The sequence below is a fragment of the Lepidochelys kempii genome, chromosome 6 (genome assembly GCF_965140265.1).
Source record: "Lepidochelys kempii isolate rLepKem1 chromosome 6, rLepKem1.hap2, whole genome shotgun sequence".
Taxonomy (NCBI): Eukaryota; Metazoa; Chordata; order Testudines; family Cheloniidae; genus Lepidochelys; species Lepidochelys kempii.
The window spans coordinates 187,868-200,906 of record NC_133261.1 but is presented as its reverse complement, the minus strand read 5'-3'; the positions used below and the strand labels follow the sequence as shown (position 1 = coordinate 200,906).

Here is a 13,039-nt window from a genome sequence, read left to right as displayed (position 1 = left end):
GACACTGAGGGGGCCCTGTCCCCAGCATGTCATCGGGGGGGGCCCAGGCACTGGGGGGGGCCCTTTCCCCAGCATGTCATCGGGGGGGGGTACAGACACTGAGGGGCCCTGTCCCCAGCATGTCATCGGGGGGGGTACAGGCACTGAGGGGCCCTGTCCCCAGCATGTCATCGGGGGGGGTACAGACACTGAGGGGCCCTGTCCCCAGCATGTCATCGGGGGGGGGCCCAGGCACTGGGGGGGGCCCTTTCACCAGCATGTCATCGGGGGGGGGGTACAGGCACTGAGGGGCCCTGTCCCCAGCATGTCATCGGGGTGGGGTACAGACACTGAGGGGCCCTGTCCCCAGCATGTCATGGGGGGGGCCCAGGCACTGGGGGGGGCCCCTTTCCCCAGCATGTCATCGGGGGGGGTACAGACACTGAGGGGCCCTGTCCCCAGCATGTCATCGGGGGGGGGGTACAGGCACTGAGGGGCCCTGTCCCCAGCATGTCATCGGGGGGGTACAGACACTGAGGGGCCCTGTCCCCAGCATGTCATCGGGGGGGGGTACAGGCACTGGGGGGGCCCTGTCCCCAGCCTGGACATGCACATGTCAGACGCCGAGGGACTGCGATCCAGCCCAGCTGGATGGAGCTGTCCTTGTGGGGCAGCTGAGCCCAGGGTGGGGCAGGGCCAGAGGCACCTGGGGGCACGGTGTTAGCAGCTGGCCACTGCAGAGCCATGGGAACAGCGTCTGGAGCCCACAGGCCCTCCGCAGCTTTGGGGCCGTCCCCAGCAGTGGGGCCCAGGACGTGGGGCCGGGATGGGGATCGGAGCCATGGGGGGCGCGGGGCCCTCCCTGAGAGCCCTGTCCTCACGGGCTCAGATATTCTCGCTGCCTGTCTTGGCCCGGGGGCGGCGTGTCCTAGTCCCGAGTGAGGCTCCGGGGCACCGCCCGCCTGGCGGGTTCAGCTCCGACGGGCCCTGGGGCCCTCAGCCCAGCAGCTGCAATGACAGCAAAACAGGTGAGAGCCCAGGGGCGCCCCCGCCACTGACCTCTACCCCCAGGTCCCACCCCCGGGGACCCCCCGTGCCCAGTCTCACCACCACCCACCCATCACTCACCGTCTCCACGCAGCTCCACGCTCCCCTCCCGGGGGGGCAGGACACAGCCCGGCCCCCCCCTCCATGTTCTCATAGGAATCGGCGTCTGCGGACGGGAGCCGGGGTCAGAGCCAGGGCCTCGGGGGGCTGTTGCCCCCACTCCACCCCCCATACACACCTCATCTCTGGTGGAGGAGGTAGAGGGCTGAGCGCCTCCCAGCCCTTCTCCTGGGGAGCCTCCCCTTGCACCTCTGGGCTGGGGAGGGGCAGCTGGCATGGCGGGGGCAGAAACATCTTGGGTGTTTCAGGGAGAGGGCCTGGTGTGGGGGCCCCAAGGCCAGGAATGGTCCCCTGCATGCTGGGATATTGGGGTCACCCCAGGGAGGGGGGGCTGGGAGATGGGATGACCCCAGGGGTGTCAGGATGGGGGTATGGGAGTGACCCAGGGAGGGAGGCTCAGGAGGATGACCCCTGGGATGGGGGTCAGGGCACTAGGATATGGGGGTGACTCCAGGGAGAGGGACTCAGGGGGCTGGGATATGGGGGTGACCCCAGGGAGGGGCTCAGGGCACTGACTATAGTGGTGACCCCTGGGAGGGGGGCTCAGGGCACTAGGATATGGGGGTGACCCCAGGGAGGGGGCTTGGGGTGCTAAGATATGGGGTGACCCCAGGGAGGGGGACTCAGGGGGCTGGGATATGGGGTGACCCCAGGAAAGGGGGCTTGGGGTGCTGGGATATGGGGGGACCCAGAGTGGGATATTGGGGTCCCAGCCCCATTCCTGGAGCTCACCTTCCTCCTGGCTGCGGTCCCGTAGGCGGAGATGCCAGGCAGGGGCTGCATACAGAGCCCCGGCCATCTCCTCATAGGCCTGGGAGCCTGTGGGGAACAAGGGGGCATCAGGGAAAGGTCGGGGGGCCCTCTCGCCCCTCCCAGGGGAGCTCCCAGCCCCTCTCACCAGCAGAGTCCTCGCTGTGTCCATCCTGCCGATCCCGCTCCGGCTCCTCACACGCACCCAGCAGCATCAACATCCGCAGGTCTGGGGGGAGAGACCAGCCACTGGGTGAGGCCACCCAGCGCCCCCTACAGGCACCCTGGGGTCCACACACACCCCCCAGCGCCCCCTACAGGCACCCTGGGTTCCCCCCCCACAGCACCCCCTACAGGCACCCTGGGTTCCCCCCCCCCACACAGTGCCCCCTACAGGCATCCCAGGTTCCCCCCCCACAGCACCCCCTACAGGCACCTTGGGTTCCCTCCCCCACACAGAGCCCCCTACAGGCACTCTGGATTCCCCCCCCACAGCACTCCCTAGAGGCACTCTGGGGTCCCCACACATACACAGTGCCCCGTACAGGCACCCCGGGGTCCCCACACACAAACACAGTGCCCCCTACAGGCACCCCAGAATATACCCCCCCCACACAGTGCCCCCTATAGGCACTCTGGGATTCACACACAAAGACACACACACAGCACCCCATATAGGCACCCCCGGAATTCACCCCCCCACACACACACAGCGCCCCCTACGGGCACCCCAGGATCCCCCCCCACACACACACAGCGCCCCCTAAGGCACCCCCGGAATTCACCCCACACACACACACACAGCGCCCCCTACAGGCACCCCCGGAATTCACCCCCCCCCCCACACACAGCGCCCCCTACGGGCACCCCAGGATCCCCCGCCAAACACAGACAGTGCCCCCTACAGGCACCCCGGGATTCACACACCCCCACACAGCACCCCCTATAGGCACCCCAGGATCTGCCCCCCCCCCACACAGCACCCCCTGCAGGCTCCATGGTATTCACATACTCACAGTGCCCCCTATAGGCACCCCAGGACCCCACACACACGCAGACCCTGGCAGGGGAGGACTGACCCTGAGCCCCCCCACCCCCGGACCCCACACTCCCTGAGCCCATCACCTGTTACGAGCCGTGCAGCTCCAGGGCTCAGCGGGGCGCTGTCCTCCTCCGTGTTCTCGTAACACTCGCTGCCTGCCAACACAGGGGGCAGGTCCCTGTCAGCAGCAGCCCGTGCCTGCTGCCCTCTGATGGGCTTCTGGGGCTGGGACACCCTACCGGGGGCAAGCCTCTGGATGGCCTGGAGTTACCAGGGATCCTGTTACCTAAGGCCATCGGCCAGTGTCACCAGGGGAGCCGTTACCAGGGTGATGAACAGGTTGCCAGGGGTGTTGTTACCAGGGTGATACTCTGGACCCTGGGAAACCATTGCCCTGGGTGTGCAGATCCCCGCCCACTCCCAATCCCCAGGGTGAGGGGCCCCTCCCGCCCTGGGGCATGCCTGGGAGTGGGGGGGGTGTCCTCCCGGTAGCCCCCCGCCAGCACTCCACACTGTTACCTTCAGAGACCTGGTCTTCGGCCCCGGGGCCCTGGCGAGCATTCGTGTAGTGGGAAGCATCTGGGGACAGGGGGTGGGGGCAATAAATGAGAGATACGGGGGGGGGGAAGCTGTGGGGCTGGGGGTGCAGGGCAGGGTGCTCTGTCAGCCCAGGGGAGACCCCCAGAAACTCCACACTCAGCCCTGCTCCCTGCCACACCACAGCCCCACCTCCCTGTCCCCACCCCTTTCCCCACCCATGACCCCGCTCTCAGCCCTGCCCCCCCATTCCCCACCCAGCACTCCGCTCTCAGCTCTGCCCCCCCCATTCCCCAGCCAGGACCCCGCTCTCAGCCCTGCCCCCTCATTCCCCACCCAGGACCCCACTCTCAGATCTGCCCACCCCCCCATTCCCCAGCCAGGACCCTGCTCTCAGCCCTACCTCCCATCCAAGTGCCCCCGTTACCTGAAGCCCAGTTGCCTCCTGCTCTGTTCTGCTCCAGACTGTTCTCGTAGCAGGCACCGTCTGGGGGAAGGACGGGAGGGTGTCAGGGGAGCGGATGTCCCTAAACAGGCCCTGGGCTTCGCCCCCTTTGGACACCGCAGCCCCCAGTGTAGACTAGGGCCAGAAAGGCTGAGGAAGCGGGGAATGGGACCCAGGGCCTTTCTCTTCTAGGGGGCGCTGGCTCCCATCCAGCCCCAGGGCGGGAGGGGGGCGGGGCATGGGATATGGGGCCTTTCCTCTCTAGGGGGCGCTGGCTCCCATCCAGCCCCATCGCAGGGGCGCGGGGCATGGGACACGGGTCATTCCCCTTTAGGGGCGCCGGCTCCCATCTGGCCCCCGGGCAGGGACTGGCTGGCTCCGGGGAGTCAGTCCCGTCGCACCCCAGGGCAGTGGGTGGTGTAGGGTGAGGGTGAGGGGGCCGGGGGTGGTTTTGCGGGGGCTGTTACCGCTGGACCCCTTGTCCCCCATGCACAGTTTCATGTCCCCGTTGGTGTTTTCATAGCCATCACCATCTGGAGACGGGAGAGAAAAGCAGAGCAGGTGACCCCAAACCAGTTGCCTGGCAGCCCAGCCCCTTCCATCACCCCCTCCCCATGCCCCCCATCCTGTCCCCTCCCAGAGCCCCTCCCCTCCCCACCCCATCACTGTCCTGTCATGCCCCAACCCCCTCTCTAACTCCAGCTCCCCGCCTTCTCTGCCCCCCACTCACCCTCGGCTGCTGGTTCTTCCTCACTGTCCGGGTGCTCGTACTCCTCCTCGTCTGGGGGGAGAGGGGGTGTCAATGTGGGTCTTGCGGCCCCCAGTCCCTTTACTCTGGCCCCTCCCTGTGCTGAGCTGCCATCTCTTGCTCCATAGGGCCCCCTGGGGAGGCAAGGATACCCCTCCCCCATCTTCCTGCTTGTGGCTGGGCTCCTATCACCCCCCCCTTTCTCCCACTGTGTGCCCCTGCCCCCTCTGTACCCCTCACCCCATCCCTCATCTGGCTGTATCCCTCTCACACCCTGTGACATTCTATACCTTGGGGGAGCATCCTGTAACCCCCATACTCCTCATTTTTATATAATCGTGATCCTACATAGAAAGCAGGCCTGGTAAGGTATCAGTTGCCACATCTGGCTGCATTGACCCCCTTGTCCCCGTTCCCACCCAGGCCAGCTGGTGTGACTCCCCCTACTCATGCCGCCCTTCCCTCACTGTGCATCTTCTGGGGCCCTGCTCTGACCCTGCCCCCTGTTCCCAGATCAGGGGAAAGGTTATGACCTGCTGAAAGTCATTTCTCTACCCATAGATGTGTGTCATGAATGCAGTTATGAGATTGTGTGTTACGGTTGTCACTGAAACATGCTGTGAGTTGGGGAATCAGCCAGATATTAGCTCCCCCTGAGGTAACAGCAAGGAAGGTAACCAGCGCCCTGGTGGGGTGTCAAACAACCACCAACAGCCATTGTCCAGCCAGGGAGCTAGGATGCAGTGACTCGCCTACATGAGGCCACACCAGGGGGACTGCTCAACCTGGCCTGGAGACTCAGCAATGCCCCCAGACATGCCTGGACTTGTGTTTCCCAAGCACATGGACTGAGGGTATAAAACAGACACAGGGGCCCCATGCTGGGCCTTCCTCCTTCCCCCACCTACGCTGCAACCAACAAGGACACTCTGAAGACTCCAACTGAGGGGACTGGCCCAGATTTCAAGGGTGAAATCTGTATACTAGGAACCGCAATATCCAGTGGGGTGAGAAAAACTGCTTAATCTAGATGTTGCCCCGTCTAATAGGTTTGAGAGTTTAGACTGCGTGCTGATATTTTATTTCTTTTGGTAACTAACTCTTCTTTTTATCTTTCACATAATATCACCTAAAATCTGTCTTTTATAGTCAATACGTTTGTTTTACTGTTTATCTTCACCAGGGAGTTTGTATGAAGCGTGTGGCAAATTGCTCAGGTTTGCAAAGGCTGGTGTAGATCCGCTTTCCATTGCTGAAGTGGTGAACCAATTAATAAATCTGCATTGCTCATCCTGAGCAGTGCAAGACGGCATATTCCTGAGGTACAGTGCTGGGAGCTGGGGGGACTTGGCTGTGGCCTTTCTCTGCATAAGTCACGAGTGGCCCTGGGAGCTTTCACGCAATCCAGCTGGGCGTTGGGACTCCACATGCGGTTGTGCTGAGTGATCACAGCCTGGAGGGGTTTGCTGCTGGTCACTAGCAGGGCATTGTGAGAGACAGCCCAGGCTGGAGAGAGTTCAGGGGGCACAGCAGTCCCATGGTCCCAGGCTGCACCCCGGGGATCCCGTCACACATCCCACCCCAATATGTGCCCCCCATCACTCCCATCCTCCCAGTCTGTGCCCCGGCCCCCTTTCTGCACCCTACTCCTGCGGTGCTTGGAAAGCCATGGAGGGGGGCTGGGTTGGGGTCACCTCGGGGAGGGGTGTCACTCACCCTCTGACACGGCAGCACTGATGGGCCCCTCTGCAGGCAGTGGCCTCCCCTGCCCTCTTGCACCCAGTGCCACGATCTCATAGGGCACTGCATCCGTCTGCCCCACACCTGGGAACAGGGGGCAGGGTCAGAGCAGGGCCCCAGAAGATGCACAGTGAGGGAAGGGCGGCATGGGTAGGGGGAGTCACACCAGCTGGCCTGGGTGGGAATGGGGACAAGGGGGTCAATGCAGCCAGATGTGGCAACTGGCCATCCCTGGGGGTCAAGCCCCACAAGCCCTGGAGCTGGAAAGAGGCACCAGTACGCCCCTCCCTAGGCCGGCTGTTGGGACGCAGCCCCCTGGGTGACTGGAGGGAGAGTACACAAAGTGAGGGGGGCTCTGCATTAAGACAATGCCTATGATCCAGTCGCATGCTTCAGGGCTGTGGCCTGTCACCTGCAGGGTCAGGAAGGAACTTGCCCCCCTTTGGCTGGCTGGATTCTCAGTTTTATTTTCCCCTTCCTCTGAAGCACCAGGGACAGCCCCACTGGGGAGGGGACACTGGGCGGGCAGGCTCTGAGGTGGGTCAGAGAACCCTCCCGACACACTTGGCTGGTGGAGCTGGCTCCCATGTGCAGAGCCAAGCTTGTGGCCCTTTGCAGAGTCAGGAAGGATTCTTTCCCCAGGTCAGACTGGCTGGGACAGAGGGGGACCCGTGGGGTGCTGCAGGCATTGGGGGCACCCCAGGCTCCCACATTCCCTGCCTGGGGCCACAACAGCTCAGCCGCCTTGGGACTAAACCACTTCAGTGCAACTGGTACATATGGGGGGGGGTGTTTACAATGGGCTGTCATACGCAGGAGGTCAGGCTGATCCAATAGCCGCTTTGGGGCTTGATCGCTTTGAAAATATGGGGGGGGGGCACTCACCTGCGGGGCAGGGTGTTCCTGTAGAGGGTGGAGGAGCAGAGGGGAAATGGGGTGTGGGGGGCATTCACCAGCTGTGTTTGTAGGGGCTGACTGTTTTTGTGGGAGGCAGGGTGTGTGTTGGGGGGCAAAAGGAGTAGTGGCGATGTTGGGGGACCCAGCAGAGGCAGGGGCCACTCACTGGGCGTATCTGCAGGGAGCAGGACATTCTCATAGGGGGAGTAGGGTAGGGGGTGCTGGGGAGAAGGGAAGCAGTAGGGGAGTTGGGGGGTGGGGGGTGGGGACACTCTGGTGGTGCCTACAGGGGGCAGGACGTTCCTGTGGGGGGCAGGGGCTGGGGGTGCTGGGTAGAAGGTGTTGGGGGGCAGGGGGCACTCACCAGCAGTGTCTGGAAGGGACAGGACATTCCCATAAGGCGTGTGAGCCCCGTTCCCAGTCACCTTGAAAAACCTGGAAATGGAGGAATCATGACCGGGAAATCAGAAAGAAAAGGAGGACTTGTGGCACCTTAGAGACTAACCCATTTATTTGAGCATGAGCTTTCGTGAGCTACAGCTCACTTCATCGGATGCATCCAATGTAGCTCACAAAAGCTTATGCTCAAATAAATGGGTTAGTCTCTAAGGTGCCACAAGTCCTCCTTTTCTTTTTGCGAATACAGACTAACACGGCTGCTACTCTGAGACCGGGAAATCAGAATCACAAACTCCACACACGCACCCCCGCCACCGCCAGGCAGAAACCCCATCCCCCCCCCCACCCCTCCCAGAGACACCCCACAGGCACCGCGTGGGTCAGAGACATCCTGCGCCCGTCTGCCAGACACCCCACGGCATCCCCCACACCCAGGGACCCTCCTGCTTCCAGCAGCCCCCTTCCCACAGCCCACACAGACCCCTCTTCCGGATCCCAGAGACACCCTCATCCTGCCCGGGGCACAGACCCTCCCTTCCCACCCTGGGGTAGCAGGTTCTCCCCCAGCCCAGGTCACCTCCTGGCAGGATCCATCAGGCATTTCTTCCTCCTCCTGGTCTGCAGGGCTGAAACCAGACACCACAGGGCTGTAAGGGGGGCACAGGGGAGCCAGCCCCCCTGGCCCCCAGACCTCCCCCAATGCTCCCAGCACCCAGTGCCCCTCCCCCACCCAGCCACCTCACTCAGCACCCCTCCCCCCGACCAGCCACTCGCCAAAACCTCCACACCCCACACAGCACCCTCCCGCACCCAGCCAGCCCCCCTCCAGCCCCCAGCACCCCTTCCCCCACCCAGCACTTCCCACCCCACTCAGCACTTGTTCCGCTCTCCCCCCACGCCCCTGACCTCTGCTCCCTATGGCCAGGGTCATCACCCCAGGACTGAAGGTGTCGTTTTGGGGGGGACGTGCCTCCCACAGTGCGGACCCCTCTCACCAGAGCCCTGAGGACTGAGCCCAGTCGCACCCACCCACCCCACAGCACAAAGCAAAGCCCGGGGCCGATTGGCGGGCTGGGGGGCAGGGCTACAAGGGGGGCCTGAGATGTGGGGCAGGGACTGGGGGCGTCCCGGATCCCAACTCACCTCGGCGGATCTGGTAGTATCCAAACAGGGAGGCCAGGCCAACAGCAACGTATCCAAGTCCCGCAGCCCCCACGATCCAGGGCTGCCACCCTCCTGGACAGAGACATTGTGACGGGCCTGGCCTCACCCCCCCTGCATGTGCCCCCCATGTCCCCCTGTGACGAAGTGGGACTGTTCTTAATGTTTCCTCTGAATAGTGTGGGGGTGCCTCAGTTTCCCCTAGGCAGTTCTTAAGTATCTAGGGGGTGGGGTAAGGGTGTATGATCATTGCAGAGCCCTAGAGGGCAGGTGTGTGCAGGAGTCTGGACACAGAGAATGGCCGACACCCTGTTTCCTGGCCACTGATGGCCTGGGCTCTTCCCCCCCCTGCAAGGTGAAAGCTGAAGGGTTAGAGAACAAAGGAATCCGGTGACCTCCTGGCCCAGGACAGGGACAAAGCCCAGAGGAGGAGGGGCTGGGGGGAGTTTCAGTTGGGGGCTGGCTGGGACATGGAGTGAAGGGCAGACGTGGTTGTCTGGCTCACTGCCCCCCAAAATGGACCCAGCTGAGGGATCCTGTTCTCTGCACCTGCAAGCTCTGTTTTAGACCATGTTCCTGTCGTCTAATAAACCTTCTGTTTTACTGGCTGGCTGAGAGTCCCGTCTGACTGCGAAGTTGGGGGGCAGGACCCTCTGGCCCCCCCAGGACCCCGCCTGAGCGGACTCGCTGGGGGAAGCGCACGGAGGGGCAGAGGAGGCTGAATGCTCCGAGGTCAGACCCAGGAAGGTGGAAGCCGGGTGAGCTGTGTGTCCTGCAGACAGGCTGCTCCCAGAGAGGAGACTTCCCCAGAGTCCTGCCTGGCTTCATGGGGAGCAGTTCCAGAGCATCGCCCAGGGCCTCCGTGACACCCCCCGCTACTGCCCCCCTGTACCCACCCCCACTAGTTCCCCCACCCCTTGGGCAGAGCCATCATCACCCTCCTGCCCCATAACCCACCCTACTCCCCATGGTCACTCTGCCCCCTACCTGTGTGGGCCGTGACCTCCAGCTCCACGGCGTGGCTGTGGTTGCCCCGGACACAGCGGTAGGTCCCGGCCTGGTCGAGCGTCACGGCCGGCAGCACCAGGGCTGGGCCAGTGCCCAGGGAGAGCTGAAACATGTAGGCTCCGTAGCGCCGAGCTGCCAGCTCCATCAGCTGCTTCCACGAGACCCCCGGGCCCAGCCGCTTCCAGGCCAAGGAGCCTTGGACCCAGGCGCCTGGCATGGAGCCATTGCAGGGGAGCCGGGCCGTGTCCCCAGCCAGCACCGAGAATGTCAGCTCCCCTGCGGGGGACAGGGACAGTCAGGGGTGGGACGGGAAAGATCTGGGGAGTTGTAGGGCAGGGAGGCAGGAGCAGAGGGCAGGAGGCAATCGGGGTGCCGGGGTATCAGCAGGAACTAGGGTTGCCAGGCATCCAGTTTTCGACTGGACAAAAAGGGACCCCGGCAGCTCCAGTCAGCACCGCTGATCTGGCCATTAACAGTCCGGTTGGTGTGGGGCTGGCAGGCCCCGTGCCCAGCTTCACGCAGCTCCCGGGAAGCGGTAACATGTCCCTCGGCTCCTAGGTGAAGGGGTAGCCAAGGGGGCTCCGCGCCCTGCCTCCACCCCGAGCGCCGGCTCTGCAGCTCCCATTGGCCAGGAACTGCGGCCAACGGGAGCTGTGGGGACGGTGCCTGTGGGCGCGGGCAGCACGCAGGCCCTCTGTCCCCTACGCCTAGGAGCCAGAGGAACATGCTGAGGTCAGCACCACCCCGAGCCTGCACCCTGACCCCCGTCCCGTGCTCTAACCCCCTGCCCCAGCCCTGAGCCCCCTCCCGCACCCAAACTCCCTCCCAGAGCCCACACCCCGCACTCCCTCCCGCACTCTGAACCCCTCAGCCCCAGACCGAAGCCCCCTCCTGCAGCCCAAACCCCTCATCCCCAACCCCAGCTGGAGCTCTCACCCCCTCCCGCACCCCAACCCCCTGCCCCAGCCCAGTGAAAATGAGCTAGTGAGCAAGGATGGGGGAGAGCGAGCGACCGAGGGAGGGGGGAAGGAGTGAGTCTCAGAGAAGGGGCAGGGGGGTGGGGCAAGGGTGTTCAGTTTTCTGCAATCAGAAAGTTGGTAACTCTAGCAGGGGGCACAGCAGGGTCCCTCACCTCCCAGGTGCAGGTGCACGGTCCAGCTCTGGTTCCTGGCCCGGCACCAGTACCGTCCGGCGTCCCCTGATTCCAGCCCCTTGATGCGCAGGGTGTTGCCGTTGGGCCAGTGCCGTGGGCCAGCGCGGTCAAACTGGTGGGTCCTGTTGTCTGTATCCCTGAACCAGTCCACAGCGGGGGTCTCGCGGGCATTTCCCGCAGCGCAGGGGAGCACGACCTGCCCCCCCTGGGTCCCAGAGATGTAGAGCTCCCCTGGCAGGGATGAGAGCAGGCTCAGACCACAGCCCAGCCCCCTGTCCACCCCAGTCTCTGCTCTCTGGATCAGCTCCCAGGTCTCCTGCCACCTGCCCCCCAAATCAGCCCTCCTACCCCCACTGCCTGCCCCCAAATCAGCCCCCCACTGCCTTCCCCCTTGATCACCTCCAAACACCTGTCCACCAGATCAGGCCTCCTCCCCGTACCACCTGCCCCCCTGGGTGAGCCCCCAGGCCTCCCGCTGTCTCCAAAGTCAGCCCCCTGCTGCCTTTCCCACACAGTGTGTGCCTCAGTTTCCCTGTGTGCTGCATGTTTAACAAGGTGGTGGGAGAGGGTTTATTGTTACAGAGGACCAGGTGTGATCTTGCCTAGCAGTTGGGACCCCAGACAGCAGCCTAGAGATGGGGGACCCTAGCAACCAATGACCTGGTGACTAGGAGGCCCACCCCAGCTTGGCAGTCAGCCAGTTCTGGCCAGTGGGAGGACAATGGGCTGAGGAGAGAGGACCCTGGTGACCTGAACAACCAGTTCCAGCCAGAGGGGAACAGAGGACGGAGGAGAGAGGGCCCCAGTGACCTGTTTACCTGAGACCGAACACAAAGGACAGAGGAGGGGCCGAGAGGGGAGTGGATATAGGACGCTCGGCTGGAAGGAGGGGGCTGCTGGACTCAGGAGAGAGAGAACAACCAGAGCCCACCTAGATGCAGGACAGACCTAGACATAAGGTGCTGAGACTGGCCAGGCCCGAGGGCCCTGAGACCTGCCTGTGCTGGGTTCAGATGCTCAATAAACCCTCCTGTGTTACGCTGGCTGAGAGTCACTGGAGGCTGCAGATCAGGGGGCATCGCTCCCTCTCGGCATGTGGGTCCTGGGGGTCCAGAGCGAGGGGACTCCCTGAGGGGCCCACGGCAGAGACAGGCATGCTAAGGCTCAGAGAGGTGCGGTTCCAGGAGGCAGAGGGGCTTAGCCCCCGAGAGAGAGTGGACCCCCAAAGAGGGCTGTCTCACTGAAGGGGGTTCTCCCCAGGGACTGCACGGGGCCAAGAGTGGCACGACCTGTGAGTCCGTGACAACGTGGTAGCAGAGGACGGTTGGCAGATGCACCCTGCAGACAATTGGCTGCGAGCGCAGGTGCTTTGCAGTGAGTGGCTGCCAGCGATAAAACGAGGGAGTTGAAGGAACCAGCAAGGAAAGGGCCTAGAACCAGCTCCGCAGGAGGGACCTGGCATGGCTGTGCAGGGAGAGAGGGCTGAGCGTGGGGAGGCTCACCCAGAAGCAGCTGATTGCCTGGCTGGGAGAGAGTGAGCGGCTCGAGGAGCAAGTTCCAGTTCCAGCAGGCTTTCGGGACGCCCGGAGAGCCTGGGAGTAGCAGGGGCAGTCGGAGCAGCAGCCGGGGGCCAGACCCAGTCCCCAGCCAGGAGGGGGCTTCCCAACCTGGGCCCCCCAGTGGATGTGAAGAGATGGAAACTGGAGCTGAGAGGGCAGGAGCCGGAGCCGGAGGAGGAGGCTACAGCTGACAGCTCGGAGCAGTGAAACCATGAGCTGGAGGAGAGGCGGGCCAAGAGGACCTGCCAGGGGGTGAGGAAGCCTAGATTCCAAAGTGTGACCCGGTGTAATGGGGGGGCGGGGGATATCGGTTCCTCCCTCACTGCCGGTGAGGACGTTTGTGATTTGAATCCGGCTGACCAGGCGGGTGGGCACGGCTGTCTAACCCCCTGCGATGGGGTGGACAAGGCCCAACAGCTCCCTGCTGGAGGCCTCAGGATTCTGCCTCACCCAT

The 13,039-nt window shown here is 63.7% G+C and overlaps 1 protein-coding gene across 1 annotated transcript; it reads right to left on the bottom strand.

Annotated features, from left to right (window-relative positions):
- Window positions 1-259: 259 nt before the first annotated feature.
- On the bottom strand, window positions 260-13,039 carry CD19 (CD19 molecule). Its single transcript, XM_073346339.1, is given in 18 exon segments — window positions 260-987; window positions 1,108-1,165; window positions 1,167-1,192; window positions 1,879-2,014; window positions 2,016-2,125; window positions 3,022-3,093; window positions 3,458-3,517; window positions 3,903-3,962; window positions 4,388-4,453; window positions 4,651-4,701; window positions 6,385-6,492; window positions 7,670-7,740; window positions 8,282-8,330; window positions 8,848-8,940; window positions 9,853-10,149; window positions 11,006-11,257; window positions 12,529-12,732; window positions 13,036-13,039. Coding segments are annotated over 18 exon segments (1,797 nt in total). The 3' UTR covers window positions 260-907.